This window comes from Eucalyptus grandis, chromosome 4 (assembly GCF_016545825.1).
Source record: "Eucalyptus grandis isolate ANBG69807.140 chromosome 4, ASM1654582v1, whole genome shotgun sequence".
NCBI lineage: Eukaryota > Viridiplantae > Streptophyta > Magnoliopsida > Myrtales > Myrtaceae > Eucalyptus > Eucalyptus grandis.
In genome coordinates, this window is record NC_052615.1 from 18,457,148 (window position 1) to 18,476,569 (window position 19,422).

The 19,422-nt window shown below is 39.8% G+C and overlaps 3 protein-coding genes across 3 annotated transcripts; 2 read left to right on the forward strand and 1 right to left on the reverse strand.

Annotated features, from left to right (window-relative positions):
• The first annotated feature begins 4,612 nt into the window (after positions 1-4,612).
• On the forward strand, positions 4,613-8,482 carry LOC104428182 (two pore potassium channel a). The gene is made up of 3 exons (XM_039310772.1): positions 4,613-4,986; positions 6,483-6,649; positions 7,197-8,482. Exons 1-3 carry the CDS (start codon positions 4,613-4,615, stop codon positions 8,162-8,164), a joined length of 1,509 nt encoding a protein of 502 aa, XP_039166706.1. The 3' UTR covers positions 8,165-8,482.
• LOC104428181 (two-pore potassium channel 1-like) lies at positions 8,239-14,323 on the forward strand. The gene is made up of 4 exons (XM_039310773.1): positions 8,239-8,282; positions 13,170-13,284; positions 13,400-14,088; positions 14,181-14,323. Exons 1-4 carry the CDS (start codon positions 8,239-8,241, stop codon positions 14,293-14,295), a joined length of 963 nt encoding a protein of 320 aa, XP_039166707.1. The 3' UTR covers positions 14,296-14,323.
• Positions 14,324-14,840: 517 nt separating this feature from the next.
• On the reverse strand, positions 14,841-16,628 carry LOC120292954 (heavy metal-associated isoprenylated plant protein 5-like). Its single transcript, XM_039311549.1, has 3 exons — positions 16,402-16,628; positions 16,056-16,137; positions 14,841-15,661 (listed from the first exon to the last, which is right to left on the reverse strand). The coding sequence occupies exons 1-3, from the start codon at positions 16,411-16,413 to the stop codon at positions 15,051-15,053; spliced, it is 705 nt and encodes a 234-aa protein (XP_039167483.1). The 5' UTR covers positions 16,414-16,628; the 3' UTR covers positions 14,841-15,050.
• Positions 16,629-19,422: the final 2,794 nt, after the last annotated feature.

The following is a 19,422-nucleotide window of genomic DNA, read 5'->3' on the forward strand; positions in this document are numbered from 1 at the left end:
TTTCGAATCATCTATGAAGTCATTGTATATAAATTCATGAATGACCACATTCTTTAAGTGCATATCGGTTGGCTTAGATGTTGGAGAAGGACGACTCCAAAAATCCATCTTAATTCGGTAAGATGATTCGCTAAGTTATTGAAGAAGGTTCCTTCATTTAATTTGAGGTGCCTAAGATATTTCAACCTTCCAATCTCTTCGGTTTCAATAGCATCCTTAAGATTGCTTGAACATTTATCTTCATCTGCAAATGAGAGCAAGAAATGAGTAGAATGTAATGTTGATGCTCGCTCTCTCTCCATTCTCCAGATCTGTCTCTTTTGGCCTAGATAATTCTGGAATAATTTAGTCCTCTCTTCATCCAAGCAAGTTGTAGCGTAATAATTACTGTTAGAGATATTTGTATTGGAGATGGGAAAGTCGGTCAATTACACTCCATAAATGGGAGTGCTTGCTCTCCTGTATTTCCATAACTTACTCCTCCCTTGAGATTCATTGAATTTTCCTGATGATCAATTTCCTTGCAAGATCTCTAATTTGATTATACATCAAAACCGATTGTTCTCCCCCAATCTTTATTAAAGATATGCTAATGAGGACATCAATTTCAATATTGGGGGATAAGTTACAATCTTCACACATGTAAATTGCTTTTATCTTATCCTCACCAATGATAAAGTATGTAATATTGAGCAAAATTTGTTGTTACCTGAAAATTAAGACATCATAACTAATCTTCAACTTTTGAAAAACATTTCATGTGGTGCTTTTCTTAACTTGTCCAATTTCTCTTTTCTTAGTTTGTGTTTTGTGGGAGAGGAACAAACTAGTTACTTCATGGGCCAATGGAATTCTCCTGTATTAAATATGACTTTTCTTGAAAGATCTTTATAATCTTTTGTGGAAGAGTCTATGTTAAATGCATGCCTCTTGAAAAGCTCAAGCGCATGATTAGTACTTATCACCTTCATTGCATAATTTAAAATTTGATACTTTAGGTTATTGATGCACAAAACATCTTTATTTCTAATTGTAATCAATATTCTAGATCCTGAATACAAAGTACTCTTTCCACCTAATTTCTCTTGATTGTTGTTATCAACGTCATCAAATACAATGAGGATTTTCTTATTGCACGGGACTTCTCCAATCCATTTTATTCCATAACCAATTTCACTAATGCTTCTTGTTCCTGCATGAATGCTAATTTCAGATAATAACTTTTTTTGCAACTCAACTAATGCGGAAACAAATCAGAACATTAGGGTGTCCTTCATTCATGCACCCACTGATTTCCAGGATAGGGTGAGACTATGGGCAGACGTAGTATCCATGAGAAATCTCACTCCGGAACCCTGGCTATGTTTAGGTGATTTTAATGAGGTGTTATATGTATGGGAGAAAGTGGGGAAGCAACAAGCAGAAAACTATAGAATGAAAGCCTTCCAGGATTTCCTAGATCATAGTGGACTGATGAGCATAGATAGCCAAGGCTTTGCTTTTACTTGGGCGAATAACAGAGAGGGAGATAATTATGTGAAGGAACGGCTGGATAGAGCTTTATGTAACTTTGAATGGAGGGTGGAATTCCCTTCAGCGAAGGTATATGCCCTTCTGGCAATAGGTTCAGATCATAGTCCTTTGCTGGTGGATTTCTCTCCTCGAATTGAAAAACGACCAAAGGAGTTTAAATTTGAAGCGTACTGGATAGAAGATGAGGAATATGTGCAGCTTATGCAAGATACATGGAGGGGGCTAGCTGAAAGAATAGAAGGATTGGGATGCAAACTCAAAGCGTTAACTACGAAAATTCATCCATGGAGCAAGAAAAAATTCTCTAATGCTAGAAAGGCAATCCAACGGTTAAAAGAGGAGCTGCAACAATTAACCAATTGTCCAATGTGGAAACATGATAAAAACAGAATGCAAGAGCTGAAAGATGAGATAGAGAGATTATGGCGACAAGAGGAAATCTATTGGGGGATGAGGTCTTGTATTCAATGGCTTAAATGGGGGGATAAAAACACGCAATTTTTTCATGCCACAACAGTACAAAGAAGGCAGCGGAATAGAATCTCTATGCTGAAAAATTCAGGGGGAGAATGGATACGCGACCCAAGCCAAATAAACCAGCTGACAATTGACTACTTTCAAGAACTATATAAATCAGTGGGGGATCGGAATTTTCAACCAGTTTTGGATCAGCTTCCCTGTCAGGTGACAGAAGACATGAATCAGGCACTAACTGAAGTCTTCACACTCGAGGAAATTAAGCTAGCCACATTTCAATTGGGTGCTTTGAAAGCACTAGGTCCGGATGGACTAAATGGCATCTTTTTTCAGCATCATTGGAATGACATCAGCTCAGATATATACAAAGAATTTCAAAAATTCAGTGAGTTTGGCCAATTCAGTCCAGAGCTGAACAACACTACAATTACCCTCATCCCAAAGGTCAAAAATCCAGAACAATTGGATTAGTTCCGACCTATTAGCTTGTGCAATTTTGCCTACAAAATCATCTCCAAAGTACTAGCTAACAGGCTGAAAAAATATCTCCCCCAACTGATTACTATGGAACAAAGTGCCTTCATCCAAGGAAGATTAATCCAAGACAATGTGCTGATTGTGCAAGAAGTGCTTCATCAATTAAGAACACGTTGTCGGAAAAGAAAATTTCAGGCAGTCCTTAAGCTAGATATGAAAAAAGCTTATGATCGAGTAGAGTGGGATTTCTTAGAGGCTTGTATGAGAAGAATGGGATTCTATGACAAGTGGATTTCTTGGGTGATGAATTGTGTTTCTACAGTCTCCTATAGTGTCAAAATGAATGGACAGCAAATGCCTTACTTCAAACCCTCCCGAGGACTACGGCAATGTGATCCACTCTCTCCATACCTCTTCATTATAGTGTCAAATGCTCTGTCTCAGCTACTGCATAAAGCCGTTGATGATCGAAGTATAAGAGGCATTAAACTAAATAAGGAGTGTCCTACCCTTTCTCATCTAATGTTTGCGGATAATCTCATCTTATTTATGGATGGGAAGCTTACTGAATGCCAAAATGTTGCTGCTGTTTTAAATTAGTATTGTTTTGCCTCTGGTCAAATGGTTAATTTGAATAAATCTGGGATCTTTTTTAGTAGGGGCTGCCCAGTAGCCCTAAAATAGAGATTGGCAACTGAAATGAGAGTCCCCGAACTAGAAAGAACAGGGAAATATCTTGGCATACCATCTGATTGGGGTCGATCAAAGAAGGAAATGTTCACGTGGATTTTGTCAAGAGTAAATGCTAAACTAGAGGGCTGGAAAGAGAAATTAATGTCTAGAGCAGGGAAATAAGTATTGATTAAAGCAGTGGTACAAGCAATACCGCAGTATGTGATGTCTACCTTCAAAGTCCCACTATCTATTTGTCGGGCAATAGAGAAGAAAATTGCAGATTTCTGGTGGAAAACAAACAAGCAGCATAGAGGAATTCACTAGAAAAAGTGGGAAATCCTGAAGAATAGGAAAGAAAAAGGTGGATTGGGATTTAGGGATTTGATTAATTTCAATGAGGCTATGCTTGGCAAGCAAGCCTGGCGACTTCTCCAGCAGCCTGAGACTCTATGGGGCAAGATTCTTAAAGGGCTATATTATCCCAACGGCAACTTCCAACAAGCAGCAAATGGCAACAACCCCTCTTGGGGATGGCGGAGCTTAATAATTGGAAGAAATGCGATCTTACCCTCCTCCCGTTGGATTATTGGTAATGGTGAGAAGGTCAATATTCGTGAGGATCGGTGTCTACCTAAAGGAGTTATTGGAGGGCCAGCAAACAGGGGTGATCCTCAATTGGTGTCAGAATTAGTGGACGAAGCCCACATGGCTTGGAAGGAAAATCCCATCAGGGACTTATTCGACCAGCATACAACAGAAGAAATTCTAGCAATCCCTCTAAGCAGGACAAATACTGACGATAAACTGGTATGGACACCAACCAAAACCGGTACATACATCGTCAAGAGTGCATATCATTGCAAACAAGATATGAAGTAGGACCAACATCAGAATGAAACCTCATCTTCCTTCCAAATTCCGAAAACACTATGGCATCGCATATGGCAATCCAACACACAACCGAAATACAAGCACTTCCTATGGAATATCTGTCATAATGCTTTAGCAACAAAAACTAACCTTTCGCATAGACGGATAATTCCAGATGACCACTGCCCTATTTGTCAATGCTCCCCGGAAACAAGCGAACACCTTTTTCTCCTCTGCCCATGGACGAAACAAGTATGGGAAGACCCCCAAATCCAGATCTACATCAACCAACACCAGATCAGTCGTATAGAAAAGTGGATCTCTGAATTCCAACACCCAAGCATCTCTTTTGAACTTCTTACCCAACTGCTGTGGCAGATTTGGCGAGGGAGGAACAATCTGGTTTTTTGAAACCAACAACCCAACCCGCAGCATCTTCTTGAATCAGCCCTCGCCAAACATCAACAGATCAGCAAGTTCAGTAAAAGCCTCTCACGGAAAACTCAAGAACACGGCAAAGAATCCGACTCACCTATGCAATGGAACCCCCCAACCCGCGGCTACCTCAAGTGGAACGTAGATGGGTCCTTCCTCAGCGACTCGAGAAGCGGCGGTAGCTGGGTATGCGAGACCATGCGGGAAGCTGATCGCCGGTTTTGCTCGGTTGGTTAAAGCCGATTCGGCCGTTCAAGCGGAAGCTAGCGCAGTGGTTGAAACCCTAAAGTGGCTATTGAAGAACTCATCTGCAGTTTCGGACGGAAGGAGTTGGGAGATCCAATCTGATCAGCTTGAGTTAGTGCAAGTGATACGCACGTTCACAGATCAGAACAAAGAAGCCATTTTTGCGAGCTGGGAGGAAGTCTCTGCGGGCCGGATCTGCTGGGAAATCAGGCCCTTGCTCTGTGAAGCCCATGAGCTAATAGCTAGAATTCAGCCCATCAAAGTCACCCCTTTGTAGAAGAGACGCGAATGCAGCCGCAGACCGGGTGGTCAAAGCCGGGCGAAGAAATCTATTACCGGACAATTGGGTCCAATATCCTCCATCTAATCTCTTGGATGTTTTAATTTCGGATGTAGCACATCTAAATTGCTATCAATGAAATCGTCGTACGTGTTTATCGAACAAAAAAAAAAAAAAAAAAAAACTAAGCCATCAGTTCTTGACAATTATGCTTCAATGAGAAGAGAGTTGATTAAAAACGATCTTGGCAAGAGTTGTCTCACCGATACCCTCATGTCATGAATTTGAATGAGCTGAACACCCAAAAGTCGACATCTAATAATTCGTTTATTGCTATAGCTTGATGATCAATTCCAACTATATGTTCATCCACCAATCTATTCTTTGATTTCAACCTTTCCATGACATTTTCGACGACTAATTTGATCAGTTCTCCATGGTCGACACAATAAAAAACCATTTTAATTTTTTTGGGGGGGGGGGTAGGGGGGTTATTCAAGCATCACATGAACTCCTTTGCAATCGGATAAACAATAGAACCTTAACAATTTACATGTGATTGTCTAAGAGTCCATATTGGACAATCACGTCGCTACAAAGCATTAGTTTTGTGCTCAACAATGGTCATGTCCCGGAATTTTACTTAGATTCCAATGTGAGATTAGTGATCTTGGGATTATAAATAACGTAGATGTACATATGTTCGAGTTACGGCTATTAAAGTTAACATGGAGTATTCAAGTGGAGAAATGTCTAGAGTATTGAAAGATTAAATGATCAGATGAGAATTTACATCACACTTCATTAACTCATTCCTTTTTCTCCCACTGCCCACAATCACTATCAGTGAAGCTCCATAGCTATCAATAGCATTATTCCCCCATTACAGTTTTTGATAAACATAGCGTCCATTCATCATTTACTTTACTATAATAAAAGTTCCATCTCAATCAGACTGGAAATTTCTACATCTATGATTAAGTGTTAAGGAAAATTGGGAAAACAAGCATCTTTGAAAGTAGCTACCTTGTTCTTTATACTTCTTCAATTCTGTTAGAATATTTTAATAATATATAACGTATTCATTAAACAACTTAAGCTTTTAACACAATTAGAAGTGATCTCACAAAATTTTACATGATACTAGAGCTAGGAATCTTGAGTTCGAATTTTTTTAGGCCTCATTTGCCTTATCAATTAAATATTTCCACATTAGTATTAGACAAAAAAAACCTTAGGACGAGGAGTTTGTTTTTTGGGAAAGAAAAAAAAGAAAGAAAACGCAAACCCGCGAAATTCAGTTGGGCCCTTTCCAGCCAAGAAAGGCCGAATGAGACAATGTTCGGGACTCGCACTTGGGCCCAAATTGCCATTTTCAGATTCGCTGTTCAAAGGCAGGTTCTTTACATCATTTGGTAATGGAATTTTCAGTCCCGCATCAAGGAATTCATTCTCCTCCAAGATGCTCCTAGGAGGATGCTTTTCACAGGTGCACTAATGCGGGAACACAGTTCAATAATGGGGTGCGTGGAGACAACGGGCGTAGCTCCTCAGCTTTTTTCTTTGGGAAAGTTTGGAGCTTGCGGTCCTTCTCTGATAGGTGCAATGCAAATCTTTTGAGAAACTATTTTCTCTTCCATGAGCTCGCTTTGTCAGGTAAATTAGACAAGGCCAACTGTTTCATTTTCAGCTCCAAGACGTAGACATGCATGTCGTGTTTTCTTGTTTTCCTCGTGATCATCTGACCTTTCAGGGATGTGTTGCAAGATCAATCAGTGTTTAAAAAGATCATCAATCTCTTCTTGTGTAACTGCCTGGTTGGTGTCTCGCTTCAAAGTAGAGATCCATTCATGAATGGATGAATTTTCGTTTAGTCCAGGCCTTATTGGCATTGTTTAATCCATGCATTTACATGCTTGGCTGTGTTTCATCTGCAATATTGGCTACGCAAGTAGGTATTGGTCAACATTGATTGAAATTGTCCTTGGTCTTGATGGAAACAAAGTCTCTCTATTATCACAATGTACAAGCCTGAGATTTGTTTCATAATCAAAGAGAATCGCCAGTTTAAGGTTATTTGGGAGTGAACGGTACTGAGAACTTGAGCTCATGGCAAAGTTTGAACACAACCGGACGGTAAACAAGACAACAGAAAACTCATGAAATGTCCTTGACTGATTGTTGAATGCTTCGAAAAATGCAGGCTGCTTAAAAGAGGACGAATCTGCACCATTGGATATGGCCAATGATGATACCAGAGAATCCTGGATTGGGAATTCAGTTTACGCTTCGAATCATCCCAAGGACAATAGCAATGCAGTTCAAAGAAGAAGACACCGCCGCAATTTGCCTTCAGTGGATAGTTTCCCTGAGCTGAATGGCACCGAACCTCATCTTCCCGAGGCTACTAAAGGACCCACATTTTTTAAAATCTTCATAATTTTGGCTGCAATCCTTGGTTTGGGAAGCTTTTGTTTCTTTCTCCTGGGGAACCAAATCTCGGGCAAGAAGACGAATAGTCTACTCGATGCCCTTTACTTTTGTGTTGTTACCATGACTACTGTGGGATATGGAGATCTCGTCCCAAGTAGCACATTGGCAAAACTTCTAGCCTCGACATATGTTTTCGCAGGAATGGCTCTTAATGGGCTGATCCTAGGCAAAGCGGCCGATTACATTCTTGAAAAGCAGCAAGTTCTTTTAGTAAGAGCTATGCACATTAATGAAAGGGTTGGTCAGGCCGAAATCCTGAAGGAGGTCGAATCCCACAAAATCAGATATAATTTTCTCACTTCCCTCGTTCTTGTCGTGGTCCTTACTATACTTGGAACCGTGTTTTTGTCGGTCATTGAGAAATTCAAATTTGTCGATGCTTTCTATTGTGTTTGCGTGACTATTAGTACTCTGGGCTATGGAGATAAAAGTTTCTTCACCACCGGTGGCAGAATCTTTGCCGTGTTTTGGATACTGGCTAGTACCATTTGTGTGGCTCGGTTTTTTTTCTACCTTGCTGAACTGTACACAGAAAGCAGGCAACGATCATTCGTAAAATGGGTTCTGACACGAAATATTACGAGGTCGGATTTAGAGGCAGCAGATCTTGATCATGACAAAGCTGTCAGGCAAATTTTAATCATCTGCAAATTCAATTATGCAAATAAACTAATTTGAGCAAATATCTGAGTTTCTTGCTGGCGCTTTCTTTTTGCAGCACTACAGAGTTTGTCGTATACAAGATACAGGAAATGGGAAAGATCAGCCAGGAAGATGTTACGGCTATCTTGGAAAGGTTCCGGAATCTTGATGTCGATCACTCTGGAGCTTTGACAGCATCTGATTTAGTTCAGGCCGGAAATTAGGGGGCTTTTGCTGCTTGTTTCGAAGGGTTATACTTACATTAGTCTTGTATCACTCATATGCGCCGCCGTTACTTGCTGATAATGTTGGCTTCAACCATTAGTGAATGTCTCCCCAAAATGTGGAACACATGTATCAATGCCTGAATTGTTGCTGTAAGACGCGAAAGCGCAACTCAAGATCTCTATAACTAGAAACAATAACACATATATAATCATGTAAATAGATTTACACATCTGATTTGAACCACCGTTCTTGATGCAGAATAATGACAATCCAAATTCAAGAACTTATCCTCTATTGCTTTTTATATTACTAGCTCAATGAGATGGTCCCTCATCATTTAACATTAGGTAAACACTCTTTTTGTGAGGAGGATAATTGTGAGAATTAGAGTTAGATGAGAGAGTTGATCATTATTTATAGAGTTTCAACCAAGCCCTTTCATTACGGGCCAAGTTTAATTCGACTCATACTAGCTAGCCCTATATTAAATAAATTAAGAAACATTCTATTCTACCTTAAACCAACCTCGTAAATGGTAATTACAATATTAATTAATGTAATCTACATTAGGAAAACTCTTATAGTTGCATCTAGCAGTAGATGCTAGATTGTCGTGCTGTAATTTGCCAAGTACTATTAGTCAGATGGTCTGTAACGTCAGCTTCACAAAAATTGTTAAATTTCATTATCGATTTGTTGTAGCCTCACTTTTACGTGTAAGAATTCGCTATTAAGGTGTGTGTAACAAAGTTTGCAGTTTGCCAACTGAAATGTTTTGTCCATTGATGATTTTTAGTTCTTAAATCTATCTGAACAGCATGATTATAGCCATCATGCAACTGGAATTGATTATGTTATGTAGTTTCAAATCATCCGTGAAGTCATTGTATATAAATTCAACAAATCCATTGGCTTAGATGTTGGAGGAGGATGACTCCAACAAATCCGTCTTGATTATGTTCTGTAGTTTCAATAGCGTCCTTTGGATAACTTTTGCGTAAATTAAACTTTAATTCTTGAACATTTCTCTTCATCTGCAAATGAGAGCAAGAAATGTGTAGAATTCAATGTTGAAGAGAGCACCGCTGCTTTCTCTCCATTCTCCAGATCTTTCTCTCTTGGCCTAGAAAATTCCGGAATAATTTAGTCCTTTCTTCATCAAAGCAAGTTTTAGTGTAATAATTAATGTCAGAGATATTTGTATTGGAATTGCCTGGAGAGATGGGAAAGTCGGTTAATAACAGCCAATAAATAGAAGTGCTTGCTCCGTTGTATTATCGTATCCTACTTCGCTCTTCCAGATTCATTAAATTTTCCTGCCCAGCAATATTCCTTTTAAGATATCTGATTTTATCATGCATCCAAAATCAATTATTCTCCTCAATATTTCACAAAGACATACTAATGAGGACATCAATTCTAGTATTAGAGGAAAACTTACATTCTTCCCACATAAAAATTGCTTTCGTCTTATCCTCACCAACGGAAAAGCAAGCAATATCAAGCAAAATTTGTTGTTGCCTGAAAGTTAAGGAACCATAGCTAATCTTCAACTTTTGAAAAACATTTCGTTTGGTGCTTTTCTTAACTTGGCCAATGTCTCTTTCCATAGTTTGTGTCTTGTGGTAGAGGAATGAGCGAGTTATTTCAAGAGCCAATAAAAGTCTCCCAGTAGCAAATACCATTTTTCTGGAAAGATCATCGTAATCATTTGTAGAGAGTCCTTGTTAAACATGTGCCTCTTGAAAAGCTCAAGTGCATGACAAGTACTCCTCACCTCCATTGCATAATTTAAAATTTGATACTTTATACTATTGATGCGTAAAACATTTATTTATTTTTAGTTGTAATCAATATTCTAAATCCTGGATACAAAGTGCTCTGTCTATTTAATTTTTCTACTTGCTCGCCGTTATCAATATCGTCGAGTACAATGAGGACTGTCTTATTACAAAATGCTTCTCCAATTCTCTTCATTCAATAATCAATTTTCTCAATGCTCCTTGTTCTTGCATGAACGCCGATTTTGGATAATAACTTTTTTTGCATCTCAACTAAGCCATCAGCTCTTGACAATTTCGCTTGAACATGTTCAAAGAAACAACAACACTTTTTCATAATGAGGAGAGTTGATTAAAGACGACCTTGGCAAAAGTCATCTTGTTGATACACCCCGTGCCATGAATTTGAATGAGCCACACGTTGCATGCCACCAGAGTTGACATCTATCAATTCGCTTATTGCTACAACTTAATTACAAATTTTAGGGGAAATTATCCAAAAAATCATAAACCTATCAGTCCTAAATATATTAATTTTGTCAATTTAGTTCTAAACTTTTTTACCGATTGCCAATTAAGTCCATTTGGCCAATTTTAGCTAGAAAATTGATAATGTGGATGATTGGTGCTAATGTAACACCTTTTTAATGATATTTTGAATATTTTATTATTTTTTACTTTATTTTGCTTTTTTTTGGGGGGGGTGGTGTTGGATCTAGGGCTAGTGACCCTTTTCTCCAAAAGTGAGGGCACGCGAACCATTGCCTAGAAATGTCGAGGGCCATGATACCCTCACTAGATCTAGCTAGGCGAGGGCCCCAAGCGAGGTTGCCGCCCTCTCGTGGGGTTGGCACCAAGTCCTCACTTGGCCATATCTGGCGAGGGCGTTGCGGCCCTCTTCTTTTCTAGGTGAGGGCTCGCACGCCTTCGCTTTCACCCTTCTTTTTTTTTTGGTTAGGGTTTGGTGGTCCTTACTCAAAGTCGGCGAGGGTCAACCGGCCCTCGCATGTGGCTGGTGTAGGTTGCTGACCCTCGTTTGTGGCTGGCGAGGGTTGGCTGGCAAACCTGGCTGGCCCTAGATCCAAACCTTAAAAAACAAAGAAAAAAATAAAAAAAATCAAAATTCTATTAAAAAGTGCCACTTTAGCACCAATAGTCCACATTAATAATTTCTAACCAAAATTAATTGAATAAACTCAATTAGTAGAAAGTGAGAAGGTTTAGGACTGAATTAGTAAGAAGTGAAAAATGTTTGTGACTCAATTGCAAGATTAAAATATTGAAGATTGAATTGACAAAAGTACAATAGATTAGAGACTTTTTGGACAACTTCTCCCAAATTCCAGCTATATGTTTAGTCACTAATCTATCCTTTGATTTCAACCTTTCCATGACCTTCTCGACTACCAATTTGATCAATTTGCCATGGTTGACACAATGGAAAACCATTTTAGTGTGGGGGAATTGGGAAATCATGGTTACCTAGCTAGAAGTGATGTTATTCAAGCACCCTGTAAACTACATAGGAATCCGATAAACAATAGGACCTTAACAATTTTTATGTGATCATCTAAGAGTCCATATTGGACAATCACGTCACTCCAAAACATACATTTTATGCACTTGCCAATGGTCATGTCCCGAAAATTGACTCGATAGTAGTATGATAATAAAAGTCTCACCTAAATCAAACTAGAAATTTTTACATCTTTGATTGAATGTTAAGGAAAATCGGGAAAACAAGCACCTTTGAAAGCAGCTAGCTTACCCTTTGTACTTCTTCACTTCCCACCCCTTTATCACTTCGACCACCATGAGAGCCTCTCCCTCTATGCGTCCACTTGCTCATCTCACTCAACTTCTTCTCACCCTCCAAATCAAGAGTTTCGAATTACGATACAGTGGAGTTTTCAGTTTAATATCATCAAGTTCCGCGTCGAAGAAAATAGATAGGGTTAGAGAATTTGCTTTCGTTTCCGGGGAAAGAAAAAGAAGAAAGAAAATGCAATCCCGTGAAATTCAGTTGGGCCCTCTTCAGCCAACAGAGGCCGAATGAGACAATGTTCGGGACTTGCACTTGGGCCCAAAATTACCATTTTCGGATTCACAATTCAAAGGCAGGTTCTTTTCTTCACTTGGTAATGGAATTTTCAGTTCGACATCAAGGAATTCATCTCCTCCAAGATGCGCCTTAGAGGATGCTTTTTCACGTGTGCACTAATGCGGGAACGCAGTTCAATAATGGGGTGCGTGGAAACAGCGGGTGTAAGTCCTCAGCTTCCTCTTTGGGATAGTTTGAACCTTGCGGTCCTGTTTCTGATGGGGGGCAATGCGAATCTTTTTGTGAAGCCATTCTCTCTTCCATAGACTCGCTTTGTCAGGTAAATTAGACAAAGCTCACTGTCTCATTTTCGGCTCCAAGAAGTAGACATGCATGTCATGTTTCTTGTTTTTTGGAGTCTCCTCATGATCATCTGACCTTTCTGGGATGGGTTGCAGATTAATCAGTTTCTTAAAAGATCATGAATCTCTTTTCATGTGTGATTGCATATTTGGTGTCTCCCTTCAAAGAGTAGATCCATTCGTGTCCTCCTAATCTTGCCATTCGAGTTAGAGGATGAAGTTTTGTTTAGTCCAGGCCCTCTTGGCATTGTTTAATCCATTCATTTACATGCCCGGCTGTGTTTCATCTGCAATATCGTGTCCGCTAGTACGTATTGGTCAACATTGATTGGAATTGTCCTTGGTCTTTATATATGTATAAAGCAATGTCTAAAGGGAAACAAAATCTCTCTATCATCAGTGTACAAGCCTGAGACTAGTTTCTGGCCAGTTTACGGTTATTGGGGAGTGAATGCTGCGAAATTTTCACCTTCCACTCTGCATCACATAGAGTGACTGGACATTAGATTATGGTATGAAGAACTTGAGCTCATGGGGAAGTTTGAACACACACTACTGGATGATAAACAAGACGACAGAAAATTCATGGAATGTCCCTTGACTGATTGCTGAATGCTCCAAAAATGCAGGCTGCTTAATGAGGACAAATCTGCAGCATTTGATATGGCCTATGATGATACCAGAGAATCCTTGATTGGAAATTCAGTTGACGCTTCGAATCATCCCGAGGACAAGAACAATGCAGTCCAAAGAAGAAGACACTGCCGAAATTCTCCTTCAGCGGATAATTTCCCCGAGCAGAATGGCCCTGAACCTTGTCTTCTCAAGTCTACAAAAGAACCCACACTAATAAAAAATCCTAATAGTCTTGGCTGCATACCTTGGTGTAGGAAGTTTTTGTTTCTTTCTCCTGAGGAACCAAATCTCGGGCAAGAAGATGAATGGTCTACTTGATGCCCTTTACTTTTGCGTTGTTACCATGACTACTGTGGGATATGGAGATCTCGTCCCAAGTAGCACATTGGCAAAACTTCTAGCCTCAACATATGTTTTCACAGGAATGGCTCTTGGTGGGCTGATACTGGGCAAAGCAGCCGATTACATTCTTGAAAAGCAGCAAGTTCTTCTAGTAAGAGCTACGCATATCAATGACATGGTTGGTCTGGCTGAAATCCTGAAGGAGGTCGAAACCTACAAAATCAGATACAATTTCCTCATTTCCCTCGTTCATGTCGTGGTCCTCACTGTACTTGGAACCGTGTATATGTTGGTCACCGAGAAATTTAAATTTGTTGATGCTTTCTATTGTGTTTGTGCTACTATTACTACTCTGGGCTATGGAGATCAAAGTTTCTCGACCACCAGTGGCAGAATCTTTGCCGTGTTTTGGATACTGGCTAGTACCATTTGCGTGGGTCGGTTTTTCTTCTACCTTGCTGAACTGTGCACAGAAAGTAGGCAAAGATCGTTCACAAAATGGGTTCTCACACGAAATCTTACATTCTTCGATTTAGAGGCTGCTGATCTTGATGATGACAAAGTTGTCAGGTGAATTTTAATCATCTGCTACAAATTCACTTATGCAAATAAACTAATCTGAGCAAGTGTCTGAGTTTCTTGCTGGCGCTTTCTTTTTGCAGCGCTGCAGAGTTTGTTGCAGACAAGCTAGAGGAAATGGGAAAGATCAGCTGGGAAGATGTTACCACAATCTTAGAAAGGTTCCAGAATCTCGATGTCATCACTCTGGAGCTTTGACAACCTCTGATTTAATTCAGTCCCGAAATTAGGGGGTTTGGCTGCTTGGAGGATTGTACTTACATACTTTGTCTTGCATCACTAATACGCCCTGCCATTACTTGCTGATAATGCTGAGTTTTTTCTGTTGGCTTCACCCCTATCTAGAAAATCATTGGCAAAAAATAAACCAAAATGTGGAACTCATGTCTCCCTGCCTGAATCACTGCATCTAGCAGCAAATGCTAGATACAAGGAGTCGGATGGTCTGCGACATCAGCTTCACAAAGTCGTTGAGTTTCATTGTCGATCTGTTGCAGCCTCACTTTTACATGACAGAAGTCACTAACACGATGCGTGTAACAAATTCTGCAGTTTGCCAACTGAAATGTTTTGTCCATTGATACTTTTTTTTTTTAAGTCAATTGATATTTTTTTTTTTAAGTTCCTAGATCTATCTGAACAGCACTATCATAGCCATTATGCAAACGGACTTGATTTGAATCAGCTGTCCTCATTGGTTAAAACTTCAACAACTGGTAACTGGTAGTTTAATCTGTTTAAAATACCAAACCACCTACTCATCCTATTTCTGCAAACAGAATCATAAAATCATCGACCTTCTCACCAAACCTTACTGTTCCTTTACTCTCTCAAATGATCAAATACAAATATCCACCAAATTTGACAGATCCGCCAACCAAGCACAACTGATAAAATATAAAACCTTTAGCAAGTTAACATGTACATACAACGCTAACCCATTCGTGATCCAATCACATGACTGTGCACGACTCAGGGTTCTCTTCACTGAAGTAGTCCGGGTGGTTCGTGTTATAGCCCCTATTCACACCATAACTGCTCTCACTGTAATAAGCCGGCACCCCGTGAGAGTATGGCATGGCACCGTATGGCATGGCACCGTATCCTTGGTAATACGGCTGAGGCGGCTGGTAGTACATTCCGCCTGGATAAATCGTGGGATATCCCGAAGCAGGCTCGATCGTATACTTCTGAACTTGCGGTTCCTTCTTGTCGCCGTCTCCTTTAGGCTTTTCTCCTCCTCCGTCTTTCTTTTTCTCACCGTCTTTTGGTTTTTCTGCAGCTGGGGCGTCCTTCTTCTTTTCGCCCTCTTTTTTATCCCCATCCTTCTTCTTCTCGCCCTCTTTTTTATCCCCATCCTTCTTCTTCTCGCCTTCTTTCTTCTCGCCTTGTTTCTTCTCACCATCTTTCTTCTCACCATCTTTCTTCTCGGTGATTATCTCGATGCTCTCCACTGTTTTTCCGCCTTTGCTGGCTATTTTCTCAAGGATTCTCTCAGGACAACAGCTTACCACACTGATTAGCACCTTGTTCTGCTTCTCATCGTACCTTTGGTCTCGGATTTCTGTCGTTCCCAAAACAATAACACCGATAAATTAACTTAGTTTCCTTTCTACAGCTAAATTTTGGTACTAAAGTTTACATCACATAATACTACTTACAGATTCTAATTCAACAAGGTCCTCATCCTAAATACATAATCAGAATAGGAACAATGTGTGGGAGACTTTCAATTTTGGAAGAAACAGAATCACCGTTTACGAAATAATGACAGCCTGGGATTAGAAATCCAGACATACAGTCGTTAGTTCGTTATGACTTTGCAAAACATTTAGCATGAAAGCTCTATTTATCGCCGAATGTGATTGCCTCACTTAAGTCATATGAAGCCTGTGGTGATAAAAAAGAAGAAGAAAAAAACAAAATACAACCAGTGACACAGGCAAGGTGAGACTCACCAGGGAATTTGCAGATCACTTTCTTGATCTTCTTGTAGCAGCGATAGCACCCCAGGTCAACCTTCATGACCATTACTACCGTCTACACTCCACAGTCACACACACATACGCACAAACACAGAGGGAGTGAGTGAACAGCACAAGCAAAGATCTTTCGTGCTCTGCAAACAAAACGAAGCTAAAAGCAGAGGAAAGCACGGCTCTTTCGGCCACCAGAAGAATGAGAAATCTATTTTTTTATGCAAGAATGCAAAAGAGCTGATCATTTGTGGGTTACAATAATCTTTCTGTCAGTCAGAGAGAAAGAGTCTTCATAAATTGAAAGGATGAGGAAGGTAATATGCACCTTGTCAGCCATTGCTCTCGTCGTCGGTGGGCTTTGCGAGATCTGATCTCTCAAGCTTTAGGAGGAATATGACAGATTGTGGAATGATTCCCTCTCTCTCTCTTTTCTCTCTCTCTCTGTGAGAGAAATGAAAGCTCAAGGGAGATGGAGAAAGAGAGGATAGTGAAGTGAGAGGGCAAGATCCAAGAGGGTCACGTCCATATAAACGAGGACGAGAAGTTCTTGCATCGTGTGAACATGTAAGCCTCCGGGCAGCTTCGAATGGGAGGACGGCACGTGCCGGTTCGCGGTGGGGGAATTTCACGTTGGCGTTTGATGACTGTCAAGAAGTTGTTGCCACAGCACCTTCACCGAATGCACTCACTCATTGGGGCCATTGAAAATCTGGATCCTTGCTGCATCAAATTCAACGGATGAGATCGTCACGTATAATTATTTTGTCCGGTGGTTGTGGGGTCTGATGTTGCCGGCCCCTTATGATATCTTTCTTGATATGCATGTTCTGGTCCTTGATGGAAACTTCCCACCTTCCAATTCTCTCCCCGGTGATTTCTCACAAACCCAGAAAAAAAAAATAGGGAAAAAAGAAAAATTGTGATGTCGATTCTACGGCACGTCGTGTGCTTTAAGTTGCAATAATTGACTGGGGGAGTCCTCTTTCCCTTCGGCTTCACGTGCCCTGTCACCTTCGGTTCACAGGAACATGGAAACGAATCTCGCTATAGGTAAGTGTCCTATTTTCCGTGTCGAATTATCAATTACAGATGTCATGTCCTTCACCTGCAAGCTAAACTAAAAACAAAATGTGGGCATCCTTCGTATTTGTGATCCACTTGGTCAGGACGATAGTTGAATGAATTTATCTCCGATTGGAGATGATATAGCTTTAGAGATGATAGGTATGCAAAAGGATATGCGCAAATTGTTATTAGGACTTTCGATTTGTTAGGCATTTCAATATGTCTGGCTAACTTAGGTTTGTCTTGTTGCGTCGAACTCAAAATTGGTTTTTGTAGCTTCACGGATTTGATGAGATGCACCTTGTAAAACTCAAAAGTTAAGACAGGTGAGTCTTACTGTTTTTGTGCAGTGGTAATTGTGTTTCAAAGTTCCGCGTCAAGACTTTTTTCCGCGATGACTTCTGAGTGATGAGGACACCTAAATTAGGTTTTGGAGACCAAATTGGTAGTCCCGACAGAAAATTCAAGTGGTAAAAGCATGGCCTTCTACCCCGATAAAAGGGTTGGATTCAAACCACCAAACGATCGGATCGCCACGAATTTCCCCTAATTTACTATTTGCGTGTGTGATGAGGAGAGCCTGCCGTACCCAATTGGGGCCTAGTTGGTAGTGGTCCAAAACTTTATTAGGAAGGCGGACCCAATTGCTGACCAGAATGCAATCAGATGGTGCTGAACTGATCTAGAAGATCTAACTGGAAATCGCCGGTCTCGAGCCAGTTATTAGCCGGCGGCGATGGCAACAACCTGCCGGGCCCCGATGTGATTTGGCGTTGGCTCCGATCCAATGACCGGTCACACTGCGAAAGGTTTGACTCCCATTGTTTTAATTAAGATATGCAAAGCACAGATACAACGGGCGAGGCGTTTTTCTTTATTGGGGGTGCTGACAAAGGGACAACGTGTGCATGAATAATGCTGATCTGCTTTTGTATCGTGGCGGCTTAGCTGGCTCCGTGTGTTAAAAGGAACTCCTCTCCTTTTTGACCAAACGAGCAATATGGAATCTTAAGTCATCATTAGCCCACGAATTTAACAAATTGGAGTGGAGAGAGTTGGACAAAGATGGGAGGTTTCATACCGTGGTTGGGAAGATTGATGTCATCTCCCTAGACTTTCGACTTCCAGAAAACCCGAGATAGTTCGGGAGAAAATCGAATTGAAGAATTTTTTTGTCTTTTCTTAATAGATAATTTGATTGAAATTGTGCTTTCGTCAGAACTTGGTCACAAACAACGAAAAAGGTCGACAGTAAATGGAGGTGGTTGATTCTTGCGCGACCAATTTTGTAAGACTTTTACAACGATTAGTAAAAGGCCGACGGCTGATGGTCATATGACGTAAAGCCTGCAATTTACACCTATCCAAGCGTGGAAATTTTATCAAAGGTGTGTGGTTGAAATTGGTGGAAGGACAAGAAAAGGAAGAAACAGATCCCCTGCTGGCATTCAATAAATTCGTAGTAATATATATATATATATATATATATATATATATATATATATATATATATATTATGTGATAAGGAAGATGGTGACAATAAGTTCATGAAAGATGAAGGACAAATATGAGAATAAATGCACGTAAAAAAATATACTTTTTAACGTGAATAGAAAGTTAGGCCGTGAAGTTGGGTATGTACCAAATCCACATATCATTTGGTATTTGACAAATTATGCGTGATGCTTGGAATTTGGTGGAGTGATTTGATAGCAGTAGAAGGCCATGCATAAAACATAGACAAGACATATTGAGCCTCTCCTATTGACATTTTCTTTTTTCTAAAATTTTTGGTCCCATCTCTCCCTTGGATTATTTAGTTTGATTGTGCATAATAATGCATACAATCATTGTCCATCTACTGTGGAACAACCTTTGCTTTTATGTAAGTGGTTTTACTATTCTTCTTCGCATTTTCTCATTCTTTTAAGAAGTTAATGGAATCCGATGTAGAAAGATGGATTTTTTGTTTTTTTGTTTTTTTACATGTAAGTGCCAAATCACATGTTCATTACAAGCCAAAGCATCAGAATAAAAAAAAGTATAAAAAATTGAAGAAGTAATAAATGCACCTGAACTCTTAAAACTTATTACGAAAATATAATTGAATTTTAATATTTTGAAATAATTAACAAAATTTTAAAATTTGTTCAATTAATGCTATCGAGTTGAAGGCTATATTTCCTTATGTTCTTTAAAGACATATTTGGTACCTTAGGAAAAAAAAACTTGAAAAAGTATATACAAAATAGGCTGAAAATGAAAAAGAAAGAAGCTACTA